The sequence below is a fragment of the Urocitellus parryii genome, chromosome 1, assembly GCF_045843805.1.
Source record: "Urocitellus parryii isolate mUroPar1 chromosome 1, mUroPar1.hap1, whole genome shotgun sequence".
In the NCBI taxonomy this organism is placed as follows: Eukaryota; Metazoa; Chordata; class Mammalia; order Rodentia; family Sciuridae; genus Urocitellus; species Urocitellus parryii.
The window spans coordinates 196,372,964-196,398,738 of NC_135531.1; the positions used below are offsets into that span (position 1 = coordinate 196,372,964).

Below are 25,775 nucleotides of genomic sequence, written 5' to 3' on the forward strand. Positions count from 1 at the left end.
TTAACAAAAAAAATAAAATGACATTGTATTACAGCTTTCAGACCATATAATGAAAAAGTGCAGAGTTTCTCTTTGTTAGTTGAGTAGAACCCAAAAAGTTCATATAAAATAGATTGCTCATATTCACACTACAAAGGAATATGTTGTTTTTAATTTTAACAAATTCAAAGGTGTGTCTTCATCAGCAGCATTGTTGTAAATTGTACTGTAGTGCAGTTCTTTTTCATAAAAATACCATACAAATGGTCAATCAATAGTCATCAGCAAAAAATAAAACCCAAAAAACTCAGAAAACAATTAACCAGGAAAAAGATAAAGGAAGAGGTAATGCTGATGCCAAAACAAGTATAATACTGTTGGACATACAAAAGTAATCCTTATATTTTATACATTTATACAGCATATAAAAGGTTCACCGATTATGCCACTGTCTCTCTTATACCAATTTCTATTTTCTTTGGAAGCAGTTCTTTTCTTTCATCAACACTTCCTAAGGAATTTCGACAATTTTGCCCATCCATATACAATTTTGCATATACCGGGTTGGAGTAATTAGTAGGCTGAAGAAGAAAAAATAAATATAATATTATTATCAGTATTATTATCAGTTAACAACATCACTTATTTTGTAGTTTGTCAATGGTATAATATCTACATGTGATGCACTCAAGATAGTAAGTAGGACATATTTAAATGAAATTTTAAATTCTGCACTCATAGGTTTTAGTCTGCTTTAGCATGGTATTAGGTAAAAATAAAATTTTATGATTTTCAGGTAACTTGTGAAGCTAACGGGAGCTCTGATGTAAAACAAAAAGCCAGAAGAAATCACAGGGAAAGCTATGCTTACTAAAATTTTATTGTCAATGGTTAAAACGAATTGTGATGTTTTCAGGCCATATATCCCCTGTGATCTACCACCACTACCACTTATTGCTAATGCATACCCATGAATGGAAACTTAGATGCGTAAACAAAAAGTCACCTAATAAGTTGTGTCTATAATTTTTCAATGTGAATTTAAATCAAGCATATAAAGACAAAAGTAAAGGAATACATCAGTGAACACTTCTGAAAAATGACAATATTCTTGCTTCAAGATCCTATATATATTCATCATTGGGCATGTCTTTGGGCTCATCTAAAGAATTGTGAAGTATGGTTATATTATGTGTTAGACATAAACATTTTGAGATAGAATTTGAAGCATGTAGCAGTGACCTCTTTCAGGTGGTAAACATATTCATCATTCATTGTTTAACAAATTGCAGCTTAACTTAAGAAAATGTTCTGTAGTTTTTGCTTTTATTGTTGTTTTGGTTCCATCTGGTTTTTCCAAAAAGCATACATTAAGGCTTAGTTACAATAAGAAAACATAATTTTTGAGCCATGCAAAGGAGACAAACACCTTAGGTAATGAGAATGAAAAGCAGTTGATGTAAGAGAAGACAGAGAGCATACTCATCCATAGAAATTCTATTATGTCTTATTCACTTTTTACATAAAATGAGCTATGTAATTTTAGAGTAGCTTTCTCTAAACATATTATCTAATTCAAAAAAATAAAAATGATTTCATTAGACCATCTCTGAATTTTCAATATGATGACATATTTGGAACTATATATTTATTTGCACATAAAATTTACTTATGTTAAGTAAAGCATTCTAATAAAAATGCTTAAAACTGAACAAATTTAAATAATTCAGTTTAAAATTCTTGCAAGAGATTCTTTTCTTTTTTCTTTTTTTCTTCTTTGGTACCGGGTATTGAACTCAGGGCACTTGACCAGTGAGCCACATCCCCAGCCCTATTTTGTATTTTATTTAGAGACAGGATCTCACTGAGTTGCTTAACGCTTCACTTTTGCTGAGGCTGGCTTTGGACTCGTGATACTCCTGCCTCAGCCACCCAAGCCACTGGGATTATAGGCATATGCCTCTGGGCCTGACTAGAGATTCTTTTCTAAGAACAACTAATACTGAAATACTCAAGTTCATTGTAAATGGTCTATAACACTTTCAAATCCAGTAGAAGAGATATTTCTGCTTAAGAACTTGCCTGGAATGATAACATGTTTTATATGTTATCTTGTATAGGCAGGACACATAACATAAACCTCTAATTTTTATGCTGTTTTGAAATCTCTAGTTAATTAAAAACTTAATTAAGGACAAGCTTCTATCCAAGTCAAGTAGTCATTCTGATTGTGAGGGATTCGGTAATGGAATGGATATGGAATAATGAATTTCTTCTCTCACCCCAGCAGTTAGTGGTCCTTTCAAATCAGAGTTTAGGTAGATGGGCGGCGCTGTGTGTGGAAGCTTGAAAGCACTGGGCCCTCCCCCTATATACCTGGCCTGTACATAAACAGAGAATTTTAGTTTCTCATCTAATATCATGGAACCACTTTTCATTGATACAAATCATGTTAAATCAGAAAAATAACATTAAAACCTTTTTAGCCCTGGGTCATGAGCAGTGTTTTCATGTTAGCTTTCACAGCTTAAGAAAGAAATATTAATCAAATTTTGCTTTATGGGTAGACATTTTTTATTATGTTCAGTTTACCAACAGACATGGTACTCGTGCAGCAATATCCAGATAGTTCTATTGAAACTTATCTTCACCCAGGAAATACTATCTTTGCTAAGAACTCTGAAAAATGCACCAGCCTTTTCCATTTAAAATTCTGACACTAAGAAAAGTTTCGAGTTTTGACAGCTCATTCTGGACACTTGAATATCTGCTTCTAATTAAAGATTCATCATTAAGCTATATTTTTAAGGGAGAAATTTAAGTTTCAAATTTCATACATCAAAACAAACATTTGTAGTTTTAGAAATCTGACTCTAGTTTGAAAGTGGATTAATTAGTAAATAAGCTCACTATGTCTACATGCAATGTGATTAACTTTAGATTTTCTTGGGTCTAAGAACAGAATTCTACTGTTTCAGTAATATTTATAATATAGTACTTATGCTAATAAAAAACCCTAAAGAGGCATTTTTGAATATTCAAATATTAATGAATATGTATTTGTTAACTATCAATATTAACAATGGATAAGTGGCTCTGGAAAATATTTCAAACATAAAATCAACTAAAAGTTGCCACTTAATTTTTTTTTCCAGAATAGTTTCATTCAGAAAGTACTCAAAACAATTCTAATTGTCTATAGTCTGTAAATTTGAATTTGGATGAATCATACAGAAATTAATTATAATTCTTTAGAAAAGAAAATCTAATTAAAGATTGAGATGAATTTGGGGGTAAAACCAATAATTATTATTTTTTGGACTCTTCAAATTATTCTGTGGTAACTTCCATAGTCAGATCTATTTTATTCATTTTAGTTAAGTATTTTAGTTCTTTTGAGTATAAGGCATCACTGAACTGGAAATGTTAAACAGTTTCAAAATAACAAAAATGACATTGTACAAACATTTTCTTTGTAGTTAATTATATCATGCTTATACCAAGCTACTGCAACATAGTGATAATCTATGAAATTTGTTTCATTATTAAGGTTGCTTTGATGTGACCTTTGTTTTTTTATTATCGTCCCTATCTCTTAAGACTGTTCTATAGTTACCACTTAGATAACAATTCATACTTACATTCAAATATTAGGAGCCAGGTAGACTCAGCCTTCTCTAACAGATTCCATGCAATTTTGGTTAGTCATTCAGCAAATTGGTAAATAAATATTTATTGACTATTAAGTGCTAAGTACATTAAAAATATATTTGAAGGGCACTGAAGCATAGTTTTATTCTCCTAGAATAAACGTGTAAAAAATTTTAAATGGGATACTAAAAAGCTGTTCTCTTTAAGTATACAAAATTGGATTAATTCTATCACTAGAAATAAAAAATGATGAGGGAAAATGAGAACTCTCCTTCATGAAACAAGTAAAAAGTATTTTAAATATGTTTAAAATAAGTCTCTTAACAGTTCATATTTTACTTATACTTCATTTATATTCCTAAGAAAAAACCAAAGAATCTCCAGAAGTATAATTTTTTAATGTCTTTCTTCTTCAGGGACAAATTATCAAATAATAATTTACACAGTATATATAGATTTTAAATTTCAAGTATAGTTACTGGAACTAAGATTATCAGGATCTATTTCAAGAAAAAATCAGATGTAGGAGTTAGTTAATGATAAAATTATTTCTAATTAGGAAAACATCATTATAATGTTCTCTGAGAGTATAAATTTTAATCATGCAAAAAGGATTGACTGATATTAATTAAAATATTTGACCATCAATTTCTGGCTCAGACAATCTTATGAATTTGGAACCAGATTGAGTATATGAGACCCTATTCCACTACTTTAGGAATAGGTGTCATTACAAGTTTAAAACTCATTTAGCTGTAGATTGGTCACTTTGATTATTGGTCACTTTGATTAAAAGTGTATTGTAGATAAAGTCTCTTTAATAAATCAGAAAATAAATAAATATTTAATAAATAAATAGACTAAGAAAATTAACATTAGCAAAATGGTTTAAAATGTTTAACAAAGTAAATATTCTAAAATTGTCATTCAAAATATTCAGATAATTTAGTGAATCAAATCTTTGCAAATTTATCTGGATAACTGTATCAAGTGAGCTTATGGAAAGTAATAAGAAGTAACAGAAACCTTAAATAGATTATGAATGTTTAAGGTATATGTATTGATGATATGTTTCACATCAATATGGATAAGATAGCAGATAGATAAGTATTTTTCAAAAGTGATTGGATTACAAAGAAATTAAGTGACACAGCTTAGTGGTTCTCTAATGATGCACTGTTGGAGATGAAATACTTGTTTTAACAATGAAGCATTATATTCTTTTTCTATTGAAAACAAATTAGCCAACAGTTTACACTAATATGTATATTTAGACATGCTAACACATCAGCATATTTCATTAGGATAATATTTTAAATGAATTGTACATCTTTATCAACTGAGTGAATAATTCTGTTCATTTTAATGTTAACTTGCATGCCTCAAGTGAATGCAGATCATACTGTACTTTTTAAAAACAGGCTATCTCATTCAATGAATCATAAAATCTGTTATGACAATTTTAGATATTAAAAAAGATGAAATTCAAGACCATATAACAGAGCTTTGATTCAAGAAAGTTCATGCTCACTGTCCATTATTTTAGGCTATATTACCTTTGTTGGATCAATCATAAAGCCAGGATCTAAAAGACCTCCATCGTTGTGGTCATGATCCACCTCATACATGTTATAAGATGGATTGCCAATTTCTACATTTATTCCTCCATTGATAATGGGTTGTCTTCTAATTGTTTTTGTCCTAGAATATGTGAACATTAACATAAGTGTGAATTATATAAATACCACAACTCAAGGTACATGAAATGATCATATTTATACATTTACTTATTTTAATTAAACTGATAGGACATTTATAAATTAAATGCATTTGAAATAAATTGAGTGATATTTGTCAAGTCTCTATCACAAAACTCACACTTTGATTAATCATTTTCCAATCACTTTGACTTAATAAAAATATACTGGAAATAAGTTTTTCCTAAACAGCTAATGCCAATTTTTTCCCTTCAATCTGAAAACTATTCCTAAGAAAACACTGATGAAACTTTTGAAATAGACTATTTTAATCCCAAAATTATATGATAGAATCCTAACAACTCAAAAAAAAAATGACTCATCAGCTCTCAGTTCCTAGATTAAACCCCGCAGACAGCTCATTCCTCCTGGCTCTGTATAACTACACTTTCATGTCATTTGAAATAATGATACTTCCAGCCAAATATAAACTAAATAAATGCACTATGTTAATGAAATCCACAATTCATGACATACATATTTGCTATAATTCTGTTGACATTACTAGTCATACACAGTAATATAATAAAATATACTTCAGAAGCCCCTGCTGTTTTAGGGAAAGAGTACTGAAATTTAAGGAGTGTGGCCTCTTGTTATTTTTGTTAGAATGGCTCCATTTATATATTCTATCAACATACTATGAGGGAAGATTTGAGTAAATTACAATCTCGTAAAATAGAGGGTTAATAGGATTTGTAAAATATAGGAAATTGTAGTTGGAATAACTAAATCATGTCATAAGAAATTTTAAAATATATATATATTTATGCAACATTTTTGCATGATTTATTCATTGAATATTAATCTAGAACACCGAATCTTACCTTCTTTTTCTCTTACAAAGAACTAAACCAATTACTAAGGTGGTTATCAAAGTCACCAAAAGGACAAGAGGCACAATGATGGCAATGCTTCCTGGAAAATAAATGAAACAGTAGATAAATAATTAAGTAAAATGAAGAAAGACTGACATAACGAAGCACTTTACTATGCCAAAACATTTTGTTATTGATATACTAAAAATAAAGGTCGACCCAGATTTGTATTCTAAGTTCATCATTATGTCACTAACATATTGCTTTCCTATCAAACACATAATTTTCTGGGGATATTTCTTTAGATGCCTTTCATTTATATATTGCCTTTAAATACTTGGAGATTAGAGATGGTGACTTCTCTGACAGCCTGGGTTTACTGATTCCCACCACACACATTTACTTGCAATAATGCAAGGACATGCTGGTAACTACTTATAAATCAAATGTGACTGAATACACATTTACACAATTGCACTGGCCACATTCCCATCCTTAGTTTTGTTCTGACTTTGAGTACAAGTGGAAAGTTTAATATTAGCCTGAAAAAGAAAAGGGAAAGTAAAGGTTGGATTTGGATGGACCTGAGCTTAAGTATCAGTTTTGCAAATTGTTGGAAAAAAGGCCTTGGGTTAGATTTTTATACTCTTCATGGCTCCTGTTCTTCACCAATAAACCAGGGACAAAAAGACCCATAGGCAGGGCTGTTTGATTTTTAAAAAGAGTGTGGGAAGCAGAGGATTCTCTTAAGTTCCAGTTGCTGAATAGTTTCATCAAAACACATTTTGTGGTTTTGTTGCTGATGTCAATTTTCCCATTCTTTTCATGTATATAAGAATAGTTTTAGTCTTTATCACTACTAAAATGGATCTTCAAATGCTTTCCTTAGTTTATGCAGCTGAACTGAAGGTAAAAAGACAACTGGAAAAACCTTTACTTGTCTTCCTAGGTTAGAAATAAGGGTGAACTATTATTATTGTTGTTGTTGTTATTATTATTTTAGTCAGATATGTTAGTAGACAACCATATCTCTTAATGGTGTTACCAGAAGGAGGATCCACTCACAATAATGTGTCACTTATGTCATGAAGAAAACTGAATGCAAGAGTTGCTTAATGACAGAAGTATTAAGTAGTTCCATTAGTAACTACAGTTTTAGTAGGCAAATATTTATTCCCATGGAAAAAAAGGGTTTTCATAAACATTGGGCTGATTCAGTCAAGTCATATTAATCAGTGGTTCACCTAAGTAATAAAGCAATCCAAAAAAAAATAAAATTTAATATAGAAATATGGAATGGCTGAGAAATGGAACATTAAGAATTATTATTAAGAATCTATTAAGTACATGAATTTTTCTCTGCAAATGCATGTACATGTAAAAGAACTGAGTAGAAGCTAATGGCTATATTATGAATAATAAACAGCCACTTAAGGACTTTCATATAGAAGTATAGATGTGTTTTAATAGTTCTAGTAAGAGATGACCTGGATGAGATAATCCATGCTGAGGGCACTTACTAAAAGACAAAAGTCTTAATTAAGGAAATTTCGTATATAAGACAATTTTCTAAGTTGGAACAAGCAATTACTTGCCTAAAATAACCAAATAACAAGCTCTTGTATATAAGAAAAAATATGAGTCACTTCTTTAACTGTTTTTTCATGTTACCAGAACTATACAACATAGTGAGTTTGATATTATAATACCGCATTGGTTTTGGGAAAGTGAACTTCATACGAATATGTAATTTATTAGCAATTAATGAAAGCAGAGAATCTGGCACCTTAGATAGTAATTAACATTTGTTCACAAATTTTAAATATCAAAGAACAGCTTGGTTTCTTCATAAGCTATGACTTCAATTGATTGATCGTGACTGTATAAATATCTTCACTTCATTATTTATTCTTTTCTACTAAAATTTGTATAATCGGTAGATGTGAAATATCTACCAATATTGGTTCTAAGCTATATAAATTTTCTTTTCGCCTATTGAAATGTTAAATAATTTAGAAAATTAGATTTTACTTTTCCCACGTAATTACTGTCATTCCTATAAAGTAGAAAGCTATTAATTATGCATGCTAAAAACCAAAGGATTTCTTTTTTATTTTTCCCACTACTGATGGCAGTTGTGATCCCATATATTACATCTCTAAGAAGCTAGGTTTCTGATATGTTTATGTAACCAATCAAGGTAACTGCATTCATGCTTAGTGCCAACAATAAATAATGCAAGGTATCAGTTTGCAAATTTTTTCTTGTAAAATATTTTATATTGATGGAAACAACTAGCAACTACAGATTTTTTTTAAAAAAAAATCATAAATGTGTATTTTTCCAAGCAGCAGATCTAGCCATAAATGTAAATATTGTATTATTAACAAAATCTATCCAGGCCTATTGCAAGTTATTTTTAGTAGTACATTATTGATGGATTATTATAAATTGATTAAAAACAAAATGGACTGTTCTTGTTAAGAGTAGAGGAATTGGCTCAGTAACTTTTTCATATAAAATAAAATGAGAATTCCTTTGCAACATGGTTCTGAAGCCTCATTATGCATCATGTTTTCATTGAAAGCATGAACCACATTACCATGTTGCTATGGAGGAGAGTTTTCTTCCTAGGAGAGGTGGATAACAGACTGGAGCCAGGCTACTTCTGTTCAAAGCCTACTAGCAACATAAACTTGGGCAATTACTTATCTTTGTCTCAGGTTACTCAGCCATAAAATGGACGTCATCAACAATATTTCAAAATGGTATAAATAGGATTATGTCAATAATAGACAGTACTACATACATTTATAATGAATAATTTAAAATGTATATTTCCCATAGTACCCTGTTCATGCCTGTATTTTATGTTTTCCACAATTATTGCATATATATATATGTGTGTGTGTGTGTGTGTGTGTGTGTATGCACATTTAATATTTTTAATTGTATATGGACACAATACCTTTATTTTATTTATTTATTTTGAGGTGGTGCTGAGGTTCGTACCCAGTGCCTCTCACATGCTAGGCAAGTGCTCTATCGCTGAGCTAAAACCCCAGTCTGGTATTGATATATTTTAAGCTCTTTGAGGGCATGGTCAGTTTGCTTCTCTTTGTTCTGCAGATCACACAGTTCTAAGTATGTCCTAGGATCTATGTATTTGATTTTCACTTAGTAAATTTATCTTAAGTGCTTGTTATGGCCCATACACTAATGTGTATTCTCCTTTCTCAGAAGATACAAATGAACTTCCTTTTATACTGCTTGATGTTTATCATGGGATGACAAAGAAATAGATTTATTCCACACCAGAAATACTACTCTGTGGAAGCTAAGCACTGCCCTGGGACCTTAAAGGATGTACACCAACATGATGTGGATGTAGGAGAACAGTGTGTCTGTGAGACCTGAAGGAAGAGTCCTCTTCAGTTCCCTGAAGACAGTACAAAAGCTGGGGGATTAACATTAATGAAGAACAAATAGGCTGGTATGTAGAATGCATAGTGCTAGAGAATAGGTGGAGAATACCATATAGTGGGGGTAGAGAAAACCAGGTGAGGCTGTGAAGAATGGTAAGCCACATAAATGAGCTGGTCATGTGTACTTCTAGAAAAAAAACATTCTGCTCACCTCAATCTTCCCTGGCCAGGCTTGATCTTTGCTATATATGTTTGCCTTCACAATTGTTTATTAATTTGTACATTTTCTTATTTGCTTCCTCTCTTTATTGCTGTCTATCCCACTAGAATCTCCGATTCATGAGAAAAGGCCTCATCTGCCTTTTGCAATCATCTATCTCTGGGGTCAAGTATAGTTCTTGGCACTTGGTAGAAATTTGATAAACATCTGCTTTGGGAGAATTAGGGCAAAAGCATTGTTGTGTTTCTTTTTCAGTTCAATCCTTTCATTTGCTAATTTGTGGTTCCTGATGTCATACAGACAGTTTATTTTTCCTTATTAAAACATGGTTGTGGTAGCGTAGAAAAGATAAAGAAGAAGAAAGAAAAGAAAAACAATGACTCCCTGACAGGTATCACATCTCCACTATAAACTGCAGCATCTCTACAGTACTGGCCTATAGAATGTTGAGTATATTTTTATCTTCTTTAATTTTAGAAGATACCAGAAGTGGCACAATTCAAACTTTGAGCATCCGGTCTCTGAAAACTTTATGTGAATTTCAAATAGGGGTATGTAATGAATATTTTATCAAACTTGAGTTTAGAACTCTTCAAAGTATCTTCAGAAGAGTCAAACTAGGTTTTTCAAGTAGAACCTAAGCACAAAGCCCTGGGATAATAATCTGCCTAATTACACAGGCTGATTTTCAGATACTTTAAACATCAAGGGCCAGAAAACACCTGTACCACTACTCCAAGATAATTAAGAAAACTGTGCATGAATTAGAAAGGTAAATCTCCATGCTAATTGACAGTAGTTGGGTGAACAAAGGCAGCATATTCTTGACTATGCTGAGGTCCAATGATTATGAGATATTCAACTTAAATGGAAATGCAGATTTGAAAACACAGTCTTAAAATATAAATCTTTCTTATTGACTTGATTTCTTATGTCTTACGCTCATGTTTGAGGAATGTTTGGCAACCATTCAAAATAACTGATTTCACCTGAGAGAATACAAGTAAATCTCATACTATAACAAGGATTAGTTTATCTATTTCCTCCTTTCAAGTCTATTAAGGCAAATTTCTTGAAGCAAAAAATGTCTGATGATAACACCTTCAAATAGAGTCATTATCTGATCAACTTTGTTCTAGTCTGTGATAATTTGACATTTACGTAGCTAATAGCCCTTTCAATGTGCATTGATACTTCCATTAAATTTAATGACTTTAAATCAGTGATGGAATAAATAGCCACAGAATCTTTGGGAACAAGGTTACAACTGCTTGCAAATCCTCCCATTTGTTATGCTTTATTTAAGAACTGTTGCCTCTAATAAGGGTGGTTCTTGCCCATCATTGGAGACACGATTCCCCAATAAAACATCTGAAGCATCCTTCTTTGAACCATTTTCCAGACAACTCTCCCTTTGCGGATGGACCTTATATTAAATTTGAAAATTCAACAGACATCCTATTCTATTTTCTTCTACTTTTCGAGAATTTTATCAACATTGAAATTAATTTTGACTTTCTAAAATATAAAGGTTGAAGCACCTAAACTTCAAAATCCCAATTTATAAATTTAATGCATATTATAGGTTGGTAACTTCAAGTACATTTTTTATTTTTTAAAAAAAGCTCTTAATGATTGTTGAGCTTTGCAAATAGTTTACAAAATCACATTTAAATAACTATGGCTCCAAAATTTTTACTAGTAATATTGGTTTGAGCCACAAGATCTCAGGAAGAAAAAAGAGGAAGTACTTTCTTTTAAATTACCTCATGTGTGTCAAATTCAAAAGGCATATTTGGCCACATCTAATATTTTATGAAACAATTCTCCAAACCCTATTGCTCTAGTACTACAATTATATGCCCATAGCTTCCCTAAGGGCCGCTCCCTTCCCTGACCTAAAGATGGCAAACAAATTCCAAGCTAAATACAAAATGCTCCATGAAAAGATCAGAGGTGAGGGTTATTCACCTCTTCAAATTAAAATATTCACAACCAGAATATTTATTCTAGACCGTTATGTCATGTTTAAAAGATGGTCATGATTAAAAGCCAAATTAATCTGTGAATGATGCAAGTTTGGACAATGTTGCTTGAAGAATTTCAAGTAATGATAGAAACTATTTTGCAAACAGAGACAACAAATAGGTATATCAGCAAACACTGGAACCTCCTTTTAGGATACAAAAATCATGTCCTTTTGGGAGTTTCTTAGTATCTTTATTTTTTTCAAAAAACATGTATTTTTTTTTCATTTGTTTTTATGCATTTTGTGTCTCCATCCAGTATAAAAACTAGTAAAAAATGCTGATGTAAATGTTGATCAGTCAGGGATATTATTTTTCCTTCTGAAGAGTGTACTCATTTGGTGCACACTACAAATTATTTGAATTCTTTCCACTTATGGTCAAATTAATAAAAATATGTATGAATTGAGAAGTTTTTCTTCGGACTTCTCTTTTAAAATTTTTCATAACAGCTTTTAAAAAAGTCAGAAAATAAACAATGACACATAATGCTAATGGCAATAAACCTGCCCCCAAATTATAGCTGCACAAAACAGGATTGGAAAAATGTTGACACACACACACTTTTTTTTTGACAGTGAATTGAACATTGCATTTAATTTTATTTAAATTAATTTACATTAAAATGAATGATATTGGATTCAGTTACTGGGAAACTTTTGAGTACATCTATATCAACATGGTTTATGGATCTACTTTTCTATTCCTCATTTTATGTAATCTACACACTGATCAAGTATCTAGCCAATATCATTTCAGAACATAATTTTTATAAAAATTATGACTGTGATATTTTATATCCTTTTTCACACTCAGAAACCTGGTGATATATATTTTAATACATTTCAAAACAACTACTTTAAAGACAAAATAAATGCAATAAGTCATCATTAATTGCTTGATAATTTACTTCTCTTTAAACTAATCAATCCAGTCTGGTTTTTCAACAACACATTGAAATGCATTTCAAGAGTATACACTTTGCTCTAATTAAACATAATCACTTTTCTTCCTTAAGCATTCTCATATCCATTGTGGTATTTGCAGCCTTTGTAGCTGATGGACATTTTTTTAAGAAAAGTCAATGCTAGTTTGCAGATGTGTATCATGAAAACTACCTTAAAACACTCACAAATGCTGAATCCTGCGACCAGAGGAGAACTCAGAGCCTCATCCATGAAGATTTTCCATGAAGATTTTCCAAGTGTCTATTCCCTCAATAATGGCATTACACACACACACACACACACACACACACACACATGCACACACACACAGACACACACACAGACACACACACATATACACACACATGTAGATATAATTTCTATACAAGGTAGATCACAGAGGATATTATTCTGAAGAACTTACTTGTGCTGATATGATCAGATTTGCTGCTTTTGGGGGCTGGCCTCTCACACTGTGTGCCTGACCAATTGGTGGAGCATCTACAAAGGTCAGAACAATAACAACAACAGATTAGTAAATAGAAAAACCCAGGGGCCTGTTAATATAGAAACTGCAAATGAAATAACATAGCAGCCAGTCATCACATATTAATAAATATTGGGTAGAGGTTTCTACATATTGTCAGTATGCTGAGGGTAAGTCCAATTATATATCATTTGTTGAAAGACCTTTTAAAATTTAGATTTATAGCCATTTCTCTTCATTGTTCAACTTAAAATGGCACACTTAATAGCAATATTGAAGTCATGCTAAAAATTGGAGATTAATACTTTCTGAACATTGAGAGTAGTTACTTAGAAAAATTGTGTCTGTATAATAAGCAAATCCTTCTTTATAAGTTTCTATGATTTCCTTTTCTGGTTATCTAAAGCCCAAGGTGGAGATAACTACCAAGTGTAAATGGTAATCTGTTCTCAGAGTTCAGGTTGCAGAATGTTTTTCCTAACCAGAGACTGGAAATTATAGTGCCTTTCCTTTTTTAAATTATATTTCTATTAGTATGAAGCCAAGAGAATCTGTTCAAGTTTTTATTGACAAAAGTAATTTTCCCCATGTAGGTACCATGAGATTATTATGAAAAGTCTAGCAGAGGATACAGATAATAGTTCCGTTAAAAATTAATTTTTTAAACATAAATCATAATTATATAATTAGGTGGCTGCATCAAAATAAATGCTGGAACAGTTTTAGTTGTGCTTATACAATGCATATTGGCTAACACAGCTGCCTCTATGAATCTGTCAGAGGAAATCCACAGAGAAACAATTTAATTGGCCTCACTTCTTATTTAAAATGACTGTCAAATGCTACCATATCCAGAATAGTTGTACATAATAAAAGAACAGCTTCCAGAACCATTCCAAGTGGGTCTTTCCGGGCACAGTGGACCAAACTAAATAACTGCAATTTCAAGGTTTCTGTCAATTCTGTCACAGCCAATTCAGATAGTTGAAGCTATTTTATAAACTAGGTTTCTATTATGCCATGTGCATTATTTGTGATTTTTGTAAAAGCATCATTGGCTGTCATAAAACATGGGTAAATTCCATAAAATCATTATACTGACAAACTCAAATCATGGACACAGAAATGTGTTTCAAAAAAGCAATGTATTACCTTCAGCATAATTGACAAGAATATCCTGTCCAAGAGTATAGTTATTTGATTAATAATGATAAATTATAAAATTATGAGCATGGAGAATGATTTAAATGAAAATTAACATTATTATTTATATTATGATTCCAGCCATCACTCATGCATTAGTCCAACTTTTTGTTCAGTTACCTCATATAAAGCTTACATATAATTTTCTATATATCACAATCATAAAAACCATATTCTAAGTAAATCATTAAAATAGTTAAATAATTTAAAAACAGGATCTGTTACACTATATCATTGAAGTGGGGTAATGTAATGAGCATATTTTCATATAAGTAGGATAAAGTAGACAATGAATAAAATATTTGACTATTATTTTTTTTCCATTTGTGTTTTTTTTGTAGGCAAATTATTTAGAAAAAATATTACAATTTCTCACAGATTCTAATTCTCAACAATCCATAGATAATTCACAGTAAGTTGTTTAGGAACACTTTGTGAACACATTCTTGGAATAAATGCTGATGATTGTAAAATTCTTTTGGTTTATTTGTAGCTTTATATCTGTCAAATCTTCCTAATAGACCACTGAAAATATTTTATATGCTCCAATGAAAAAAAATAATAGTGATTATACAGTAATTTAATTATATGGCTGATGTATACAAGTCTGAACACAATTATATACTTATTTATTAAAATACCAAAAAATTGCTCTTTACATTACCTCATTTTAAAAAAAAGCCAAAGTAAATTGGGATTCATCTTAAAGAAATGATCCAGAAATTTGTTTTTGTGCTACTACAGATAAGAACCTCTGGGGCTCATCATTACACTGACATGCTTTGAAGTCAGAAGGTAGAATTGCTTAGGAATTGGAGGATTAAATACTAATTGATCCAATGTTACTCTAACTTGACTATCACGTATTTTAAATGCTTTAGGAAATTATGAGAAAATACACCTCTAGAGCTAGATACTGGCAAATAGGGATTACTAAATAAAGAGGATAAGGATAGTGTGATTCTTATTCTATACTCTGGAATTATTTAAGTAAGACAGATAGCATTCATCAACAATATAGTATGATTTCTTAATTTATATGTGGCTTGAAACCCCCCCACACAAAGACACTTTCTAGTGGTCACAAACCTCTTCTCTTTTAAATTATAGGAGTGCATTTAAATTTCCATTCCTCAGGGAATGTTTTACTTATTTCATACTGGAAATAATTCTTGAAGACTGCACTGGGGAAATAATTAATTTTAATAGTTATACATCTTAATCAGCTGATGATCACCTTGCAATTCTCCCTCTACTACTTATAAAATGTTTTATGGCCAAAGATAAAATAAGATATGTTCCACTGTTCTGCATTTGTTCCAGTCTTAAAAAGTAATCACTTCTGAGATATTAAATCAAATAGAAATCATTATTCTTGTTTCCTACCTGACAAAATTACAACTTAAAGCATTTGCTGCTCCACAAGTTTTTCTTCCAATGGTTGATTTAAGACCAAGTATTTTTATCATCTTTATAGAAATTCATAAATCTTCATATCTAAGTAGACTACAATGATCAAAGCCATTAATGGCAGAGCATTTAAGAAATGGAATGTGTGCAGATCATCAAAATTTCCTGTCCAATTCCTCACTGAATTATTTGCATAATCATGCTCACTATAATTTCTCTGGCATTCGCTCTCTCATTTTCATTATTCCTCAAGAAAAATTCATAATGCATGCTCTGGTCATCTTTCAACCTGCCCTGTTGCAATCCATTGCTCCCTGTAAGTCATCTAGAAACAGTTACCTGTAAGTTAGTTCTGCATGGTTTTCCCAAGAAATCCTTCAGTTTAGGGTGTTTGATGGTGTTTGTAATCATCACAAACACATGTGTATTATTCATTTTAAAAATATTTGACAGTTGTTTCCTGCTTCCCTTTAGCTTAAAAAAAATCAGATTTATCCTATCACAACAGCACTAGAAGTTTTTATAATTTCACGAATTTTAACTAAATATTGTTAGACAGATACAGATTCTCGATTATTTAACCAAACAATCATTTGTCCTTCTTTCTCACTGTTCCTAGCAGCTTTGTGTAGCAACTTAGTCCCCTGATGAATGGTTGTTGATTTAGCATTCTGTGCCTTCTTTATTCTTTCCTAGGCTATAGACATTGAGCAAAAAGATTATTTGCTGCTACGTTGAGTTATTCTTTTAATTCCACAATAACTGTATATATAAAATGCTCTTAACTATAATATATTTTGTGATGTTTGCTTTATGTTCTAAACTAGAATAATGGTCATCAAATTGAAAATTTTGTTAAAAGTTCATATTCTGGGGTCTCACACATGAGTGATTTCAGTAAGCATATTGAAATTGTGGTCCAGAATCCATATTGTACAGAGATAAACTGATGCACTAATTCACAAACTGTACTTTAAGAAATACTTGACATAAATACTAGACTCCCACATACTTTATACTTATACCAAATATTATTCAATTTTAATTATTAGTATGAGAATAATAATATGTATTCCAACATTGCTCAAAAGATTCAATAACCTAGCTAGAAGTTCTTTAGACAGTATCTGGCAAACTAAATGGTTTATTTAGTTATTTATTTTTCATACTTAATTCTCACCTGAATGTGACTATATAAAACACATAGTTAATTTGTCATGCCCTGTAGTTCTTATAATTATTATAAAGCTACTGTATTTTTGTTTCAATTATAATTTTCTACAGCTTACAAGAACACTGTGTATAAAGGTAATAGTATAAAACATTACAAGAAAGCATCATAAACACTTTTCAAATATCAAAATAAGCTAGGCTTATCTAACAGAATAAAATATAATCTTTAAAATGAAAGTTATTATGTTTAATAGCACAAATGTAAGACATATAATTAATCTGTCCAAAATAATGATAGCCCTGAAGTAGTACAGTGATAATTGCAGAGAACTGAAATCAGATGTAAAATAGTGAATATGTACTAAAATCTTTAGGTATTATCTTTCATAGTAACAATGATCAATTATATCAACTGATCCTGTCATGTTGCAGAAATGTTGTTTAGAGTCACCTAGTTTGGTAAGACTTCTAAACAAAATAATGAGAATAATATCTGCTTTCTCTTTTCATCAAATTTAAAGGTCATGGAACTCTTCTGATCATAGTAAAATTCAAAGGTTAACCTTAAAGCAATTTTAAATTGAATTTTTCCTCTCATATATATGTGTGAGGTTGCCCTTATTAACCATGATGATAGAAGTACTCCAAAAGAAAAATATTTTAATATACCTTTCTCTATCTTCACATAGGAAAAAAAATGACACAATGGGATTTAAGCCTTGGAAAAATGATGTATGGTGTTATTCAAATCTCAATGCTTCTAAATCTCATTCAAAAAATTTAAAATATGATAACTTGTTATGATGTTACCAGATTCATGCAAAAACATTTTCACATATTGAAAGAATATTAGAACAGTCACTTAAAACCTTAATTTTATTAAGGTTTCAAATTTCACTCCTTTGGTGTCGAGAGTACATGATACTTCTGACTTAGAAGCTCTAACCTCGACATACTTCTCTTGCAGTCACTAGCACTGCAAAATTCAAAATATGTCCTTGCATTATGGACAGATATTTACATATTTATTCAACTAATTTTATTTTAACACTATTTTTCATCTGTGATTGTTTCATAATATCCTTAGTTAAAATCATTTGTTCTATAAATATGGATTCTTAATTTGTTAATATTTTTCAAATATTTCTCACAAATTTTCATCTGCAGTCTTGCATAAGGTTCAATTAAGATTTGCTGAACTTTGAGTCATATTCTAGGGTGGATACTTTTCATATAATAATATACCTATATTCAACATCTACAAAAACCCTGTAAGAAGGAATTTATTCACCATATGAAATGAAGAGATAAGTGCATGTTCAATTAATTTACTTAAACGAGTAAAACTGGTAAGTGGTAGGAAAAAATGTGAGGTTATATCATAATCCTTTTAACTCAATGTCGGCGGAGTAGGAAGACATGATTTTCTTTATTCCCTTATTCAGGACAGTATGAGGCTTTTAATAAAAGAGTAAAAATATTACTTGGCTGAATGCAAATATAATATGTTTTTGAGTAGTAAAATTTTAACAATTAGAACATTGTCTCAGACCTGTGAACCCACAATGCCTGGTAATCTGCCTCTGGCAGTGGCTATGAGAGATATATTATTGAAAGGTATTAATATCTTTCTAGATAATAACTTCACATTTTTGGAGTGATTCCAAGATACTAATATATCTTTAAAGATCCATCATTTATAAAATCATCTAAAATGTAAAAAGAAGTATAACCTTTATGATAACCCATATTAAATTTCCACGGTTTATATTTGTCTTATTTGATATTTTAAAATAAATTGCTTGGTACTATAATTACTACTTACTCCGTACTATTCTTAACCCAAATTTGACTGTTACTTTTTCCATGGATTGACATTACTCTGAATTGTCTTATTCAAAGAGCCAACGTTAGTATCTTAAATTTATTTATATGTGATGTATGAGTGCACTTGATTCAATTATATAATTATGTATTACAGTAGCTAATTTTAAAATAATAGACTACATCTTTAAGTGTTAATTGGTACTGACAGGATTAAGGCAAATTATTCCTATGTTAATAATATGAAGATTTGGTCAGAATGTTCTTGATTTCAGAGAAGTAAAATAAAATATGGCAAAGTATAAAAAGGTAATGACTCATACAATAATCTCATACTAATGATTATTTTAAGAAAGATAAATGTTAATGAAACATTCCAATTGAGGTGACCATCAAAAAGGTAAAATTAATAAAATGGATTAAAGTGATTTTTCAGAATTAAGGCAAAATATTACAGAAAGAATGAAATGTGGTTTACCACAAAATTATCCATAAATTTGTTAAATTAGAAATGTTTAAACCTAGAGTTCTTTGCAGTCCACTTGTGTGACAATGACCACTAACATTAAATGATGATGGAATAATTAAAAAAGAAATGAAATCCCTAACAATGGAAAACTTTTACCAGTTATATATTATCCAGGAAGTTTTACTGAAAGCAGATCAGAAAGATATTTTTAGAATGAGTAGGCTAATTCTACTTAAATGAATATATTACATGGATCAAGTAAAATCGAAAAGGAACAATAATAAAACTAATATTAAGTAATATGGTGGATATAATTGAAGACATAAAAGTGGGCCATTACATTAGAAATAGTGGTTACAGTTATATAGCTAAAGGTGGGAAGGAAAACTGAATGTACGCAGCAAGAGCAGTGGAGAGCTCCCAAGGTGAATATCTAATTCCAACACTGGTTTTGGAGAGGGAAAACCTTTGTGCTCAGTGATAAAGCAACTAGCTTGCTATCTGAATATTTTATATTTAGCACAAAGTCAGAGTAAGCAATAAATCATTTTCTATGAAAACCTTCTTTCTTAATTCTTTGAATGTCCAGGGTGTGAGTGATAATACCTGAAATTATTATGGGAGTGTGTGGCTTATCCAACGATAGTTATTGAAGATTATGCAAAGTGTGTTGATCTTATACAATGAGCATTAGGATGTCAAGAGACCTTATTACAAAGCTTTGAGTGTAAATGTCACTGTAAGTAAATATATGACTCTAATTCTGTAAAAGTATTCAATTCACTTTTAGTGACAGTGCCATTTTTTTTTCTTTTTTAGTGACAGATGTTAGTTATTTGTTATATCTAAATCACTGGAAAATTAATTCAATGCACAAAGGTCTATCTCCCTTTTGCTACTTCAACACATACCTTCTTCTAATTATAAGATTTCTTGATGATCCCTGCAAATCTACCAAAAGGTAACACCAAAGATTTCCAGACTGTTTTGTGATTGATAAAGGGGCCTGTGCTAGTGTAAATTTCACCTTCCCAGTGAGAATCATTTAGCCATGAACATAATGTAAGAATTGTACTTTCAATTTTTTTTTTTTTTCAGTTTTGAAATACGGTCTCAGTAAATTGCTTGGGGCCTTGCTAAGTTGTTGAGGCTGGCTTTGAACATGCAATTCTCCTGCCTCAGCTTCCCAAGTCACTGGGATTACAGGAGTGTGCTACCTTGCTATGCCAAAATATTTTTTCAAATGACTTTAATTGTTTAAAAAATTCAAGCAATCTAAAACTATAAAAAATTGTATATACATACATATTTATCTATCTCTCTCCATATATGTACACACACACACACACACACACACACACACGTATGCGGTAGATCAAGATAAAATAAGCAAGATTTGCTATTAACCATTTAAAAATCAATAGATTTAACAAAATGGTCCATCTTACAGAATTGTAAATTAGTCACAAAACACAGATTTAACATTTATAGTAGCATGCTAGAGACAGACAAACATTAAAGTTTATGACAAAAGATTCTCATTAACACACATGTCTTTTTTATTCCAAGTGTTGGACTGCTTTTCTTAGACTCAAGGAGAGAGGGTTTATGTGGGTCTAAAAACTGATTCATAAAATAGATATGAATTTCTTGAATAAATCTAAAGTGCTATAAAATATTTCAGTAGTATTTTACAAGAGAAAAAACTGCAATTTTGGGTCACTTATGAATATCACTACATATTTGATCAACATTCACAAATACCCAGAATTTTATCTTTTTGTGTTTCTCTATATATGAATTTATAAATGTATAAAGATACATTTTCCTGTAATTATGCTTAACTATGACTTACTTAAAGGTAGATATATCTATTATTTACCTGTGGAATCCCTCATTTTTTAACAGTATCCAATACATAGTACACACATACACATATACACACGTATGCTGTATTATATATATATATATATATATATATATATATATATATATATATGCGTAATGTTGACAAAATGAATGAATGACTACATGAAGTTGTGGAAGAGGCATATTTGAACACTTATGAATACACATACATACATACTCAAGTGTCATATACATGTGCTGTGCCTTAGTCTGTTAATTATATATAGAAATATTCACAGGAACATGCTTGCAGCTAGTTACCAATAAAGGATATCTTTATGAAAGGGAGATTACTACATTATGGGAAACATTTTACATATAAGACACTAAATTCTTTTAAATGTTATTCCTTCCTTTTTTCTTTCATTAATTTATTCATTAAATCTTCATTCTAGTAATTTTGGCATAAATAAATTTTATTCATTCAGTGACAGAAATTGTGTCCCATTCAGTTCTTGTCAGAAGGAGGCAGTAATTTAAGAAACTTATTTTTAAATGACAAAAAAAAATCAGTTCTAAAATTGTTTGTATATAAATATTGTGATATGGAGATCAGGTACAAAATTTAATTTAAGTTCATCAATTAATTTAAATAATTATTTGAAATAAAGTCCCGATATGTGTGGCCTATATGGAATGTGTGAGTTTTAGAATTAGGCCCTTGTTGAAATGCAGGCTCTTCTTTTCAAAAATGATCTTCAAGCAACCCATACCATTTCAGGTTTCTCAGTTTCAATATTTTACAGGAAAACATAATTTCCTGGTTAATCATGAATTGCCCACACCATTTAACCATGTTTTCCTCTTTACATGTACATACTTTATTTTCTATTTTCCATTTTTACTTTCCTATTTTATGTGGTTTTCTTTTACTACTTCATGTATTTCTTTTCCTGCTTCTTCCTTTATTTGATATTTTTCCCTTTTGTAATGCAAGTTGAAAATTATAAATGCAATTTTTAAATACATTGGTTTTTATGATAAATATAAAATTTTTATGTCATCTGAGTCTGATATAAGTAAATAAATGGATATTATTTAATATTAGGAATGTTAAATGTAAAGATTATAGTTGAAATACTAGCATCAGGATAATTACAATTTCTGGTTTGCATTCCCAATGGAAGAAACATTAGGCTAAGTTTCTCTACACTTTCAACATGATGATTCTTTGTGCTACTGTATAGTGCAAAAAAGGAGAAATAAAAAATTTCCCTAATTGATGACAAATATACAAGGAGTTCTTTTTGTTTTTGTTGTTCTGTGTATTTATTTTTATTTTATTTTTTGGTACTGGTGAGTGAATCCAGGGTCACTTAACCACAAGCCACATCCCTAGCACTTGTTTTGTATTTATTTAGAGATAGGGTCTCACTGAGTTACATAGGACTTTGCTAAGTTACTGAGGCTGGCTCTGAACTCTCCACCCTCCTGCCTCAGCCAGAGCCATTGGGATTACAGATGCATGTAAGGAATTCTTAAATTAATATGGCTGGTTAAACATATAAATTTAATTTCTTTATGAGAACTATACAAAGTAAAGTTGGATCAAGTGTGAGGTTAAAGGTTGACTGGCCCAATTTTATTGACCTGTTCAAACATAAAATATGAGCAAGAAATGAACACTGTTATAAACATCTGAAATTTGTTATTGTGTGGTAAAACAGTGAAATCTACAGAAAACACTCTAAAAGAAAAGAGAGTGGTTACAGAAGTAACAGTTACACAAGGAAAATAATATATTATTGTATTATGCTTGGTTTCTTTGGTTATTGTATTGATTGTTTATAGTTGTACTGTGTCTTGACTAGTATAGTTTTACTCTGTTTAGTTTCTTTATTTATTGATCTACTGACTATATGAAAGGCCAAGAGTATGTCTCAAATCATTGGAAATTAAAATAACTACATCAAAATTGCATCTAACTGCTACCAGTATATAGTTTTTAAAATTTACTTTTGACAGAGACATAAAAGCGTAAGTCATACATTTTAATGACATAATGTGTTATTTTACTACTTGCATATTTTATGTAGTTATTGCATCAGGTTAAACAGAAATCTCAAACTGATCATTTCTTGATGAGGAAAACTTTCAAAGTCCTTTCTTCTAGGTTTTTGCAATATACAGCACATTATTGCTATCTATAGTATGTGTCATAATTGGTTGTGATAGTTGTCCTCTCAAAGCACAAACTGGAGTTTAAACTTGAACAGATAAATATAGTATCGCTGCTCCTATTTTCCCCATGACATGATAGCACGGCAAAAACTAGAACAAACTACAACCTGTTACCTGGGATTGTGAAGGATAGATATCGATGTGACATTTTTTTCTTGGCCCTCACTGCTCCAAAAGGCATGCACATTTTATATTTTGTGCTTTGAAAATATGCCAAGGGGCAGAAAGCAAATAAAGAACATGCAATGACCTGACTCTTGAAATGTAGACACCACAGGCTGCTAAAGTTGAATTTCTCAACTGTCCCCTGCTGAAAACTTGCTATCTATTTGAAATCACTCATGACAATCTCCTAAGACTCTTCTCAACTGTGCTGTATGGGGCCACAAGGTCGCTGGTCTGTGTGTAAGAGTGTTAGTCAGCCTGACAGCAGGACCAGTGAAGAGTATACCCTGAAGTCTCCTTTCTGCAAGACCCATATTTTGAGAAATCAAGACCTTAATTAGTCATCCAAATACAGAGAAATCTTTTCTATGTTTTAAAATTTGTGACAAGAGCAGAACTCATTATCTTTCTTCTAAAAGCTTACCAATGGTTTCTCTGCTACCTGTTCATTTCCTTCTCTATTTTCACCATAGGGACTTAGAAAACATGCTGAATTTTTAGTAAAATAATTAGATTGAGACAGTCACAAATCCAAATAAAATGATAAAGTGCCCATTTCAGATCAATCTTTCAGTGACTGTTTCTTCAATACTTGCCTATCCACTGTCCTTCTGCATTTAAAAAAATCTACTTTGAAACTGTTTATAAAGCTAGTTTCTTTGCATGTTTAGAGTCACTGATGGTGACACCAGGCCCATTCTTTCTCTGTTCTCTCAATATATTCTGATCAGGCTTTATTAATTGCAGTTTCCCTTATAGTCATTTTCTGTCACTGTCTTTGCACTGCTAACGTTTTGTGGTTTTTTTTTGGGGGGGGGGTACAGGAGATGGAACCCACAGGTGCTCTACCACTGCACTAAATCCCAGCCCTTTTTAATTTTTATTGTGAGAGAGAGTCATGCTAATTTGTCCAGGCTGGTCTCAAACAGGTATGTATTACTGGGCCCAGCTCTGCTGATCTTCTTTTAAATGGAAAACAATAGCTTGTTTTCACTAATAATAACTTTTTTAAAAGTCTCAATTTATTTTTCATCTTCAGATTTCTAAAATTTCAAATTATACCAGGTTCTGATCATTTCATGACTGGTCTATTGCAATGACTTCAAGATTTTATTTTTTAAAATCTATTTACTATGTTGAAGAAAATATTCTGCATGATTTATATATGTAAAAGGGGAAATAAACTATTAACAATTCCATATTAAGATTAGAAAAAGTAGCACAGAGGGCAAAAAGGGAACAAAAACTATCATCCTGAGGCAGTAAGTCTTGTATATTCTTTTTGTTTTGTGCCAGAGCCATTCCTTTTTGAAAATTCTTTGTCATCTTTTATATTACAAATGGGAATTCATTATAAAGTATATAAAATAAAATCTGTTATAAAATAACAGATCATTGTGTCAGAAAGGCCTTTCTAAAACATGATGCTGTGGTATGTCATATTTCAGGTGTCACCAGTTTTCCTCTACTGCTTGTGGAATGAATTTCAAGCTCCTAGCTAAGTATGTCATGTTTCTGGGAATTATTTTATGGTTAAACCATTGCCCAATACTCCTCCACAAGTACCAGTTGTAATACACAGATCCTCAAAGCACCTGCCATATTTTCTCTTAACTCATCTCTTTCCTGAAAATAGACAGAAGCCTTCAAGGGTAGGAGCTATCCTCGAAAACCTTCCTCTTACTCCCCAGGAACAGGGAGAATTCCAAAGTAAAAACAACAGATGAAAAATAAAAGGCAAGGAGAAGATAGGAGAGAATTAATCAAATTTAGTTTTCTTAATAACATCATGTACTATCTATCAAAGTCTTCATTTAGAGAATTTAATGTACATTCTAGAACATTCAGGAAATACCCTGCTATAGATTCAGAAGATATCATAAAGATGATAAAGTAGATCAAAAGTCATGGTAAAATAAATGATTTGTCTACTTCTGTCTGGCTCTTCATCCTGAGAAAATTTATTATCCAAGTAAGAGGTGCTGTTACAAAGATGGAATGATTATTATAACATAGGCCACCCTATAACATAGTACAATAGAAACACCCAAACCTTAATTGTAGAGCAGCATTAATTAAGCACATAATACATGCAGAAAGCATTCTTGTGGTTGGAATGAAATAGATAAGT

At 31.0% G+C, this 25,775-nt stretch overlaps 1 protein-coding gene across 1 annotated transcript in view; it reads right to left on the reverse strand.

Annotated features, from left to right (window-relative positions):
• Positions 1-419: 419 nt before the first annotated feature.
• Positions 420-25,775, reverse strand: part of Lrp1b (LDL receptor related protein 1B) — a 1,492,917-nt gene continuing 1,467,561 nt past the window's right edge. Inside the window, exons 87-91 of the mRNA XM_077794359.1 lie at positions 13,249-13,325; positions 6,215-6,305; positions 5,187-5,331; positions 2,262-2,360; positions 420-560 (exon numbers count right to left, since the gene is read on the reverse strand). Coding sequence (XP_077650485.1) covers positions 420-560; positions 2,262-2,360; positions 5,187-5,331; positions 6,215-6,305; positions 13,249-13,325 — 553 coding nt within the window. The remainder of the gene's footprint in view (positions 561-2,261; positions 2,361-5,186; positions 5,332-6,214; positions 6,306-13,248; positions 13,326-25,775) is intronic.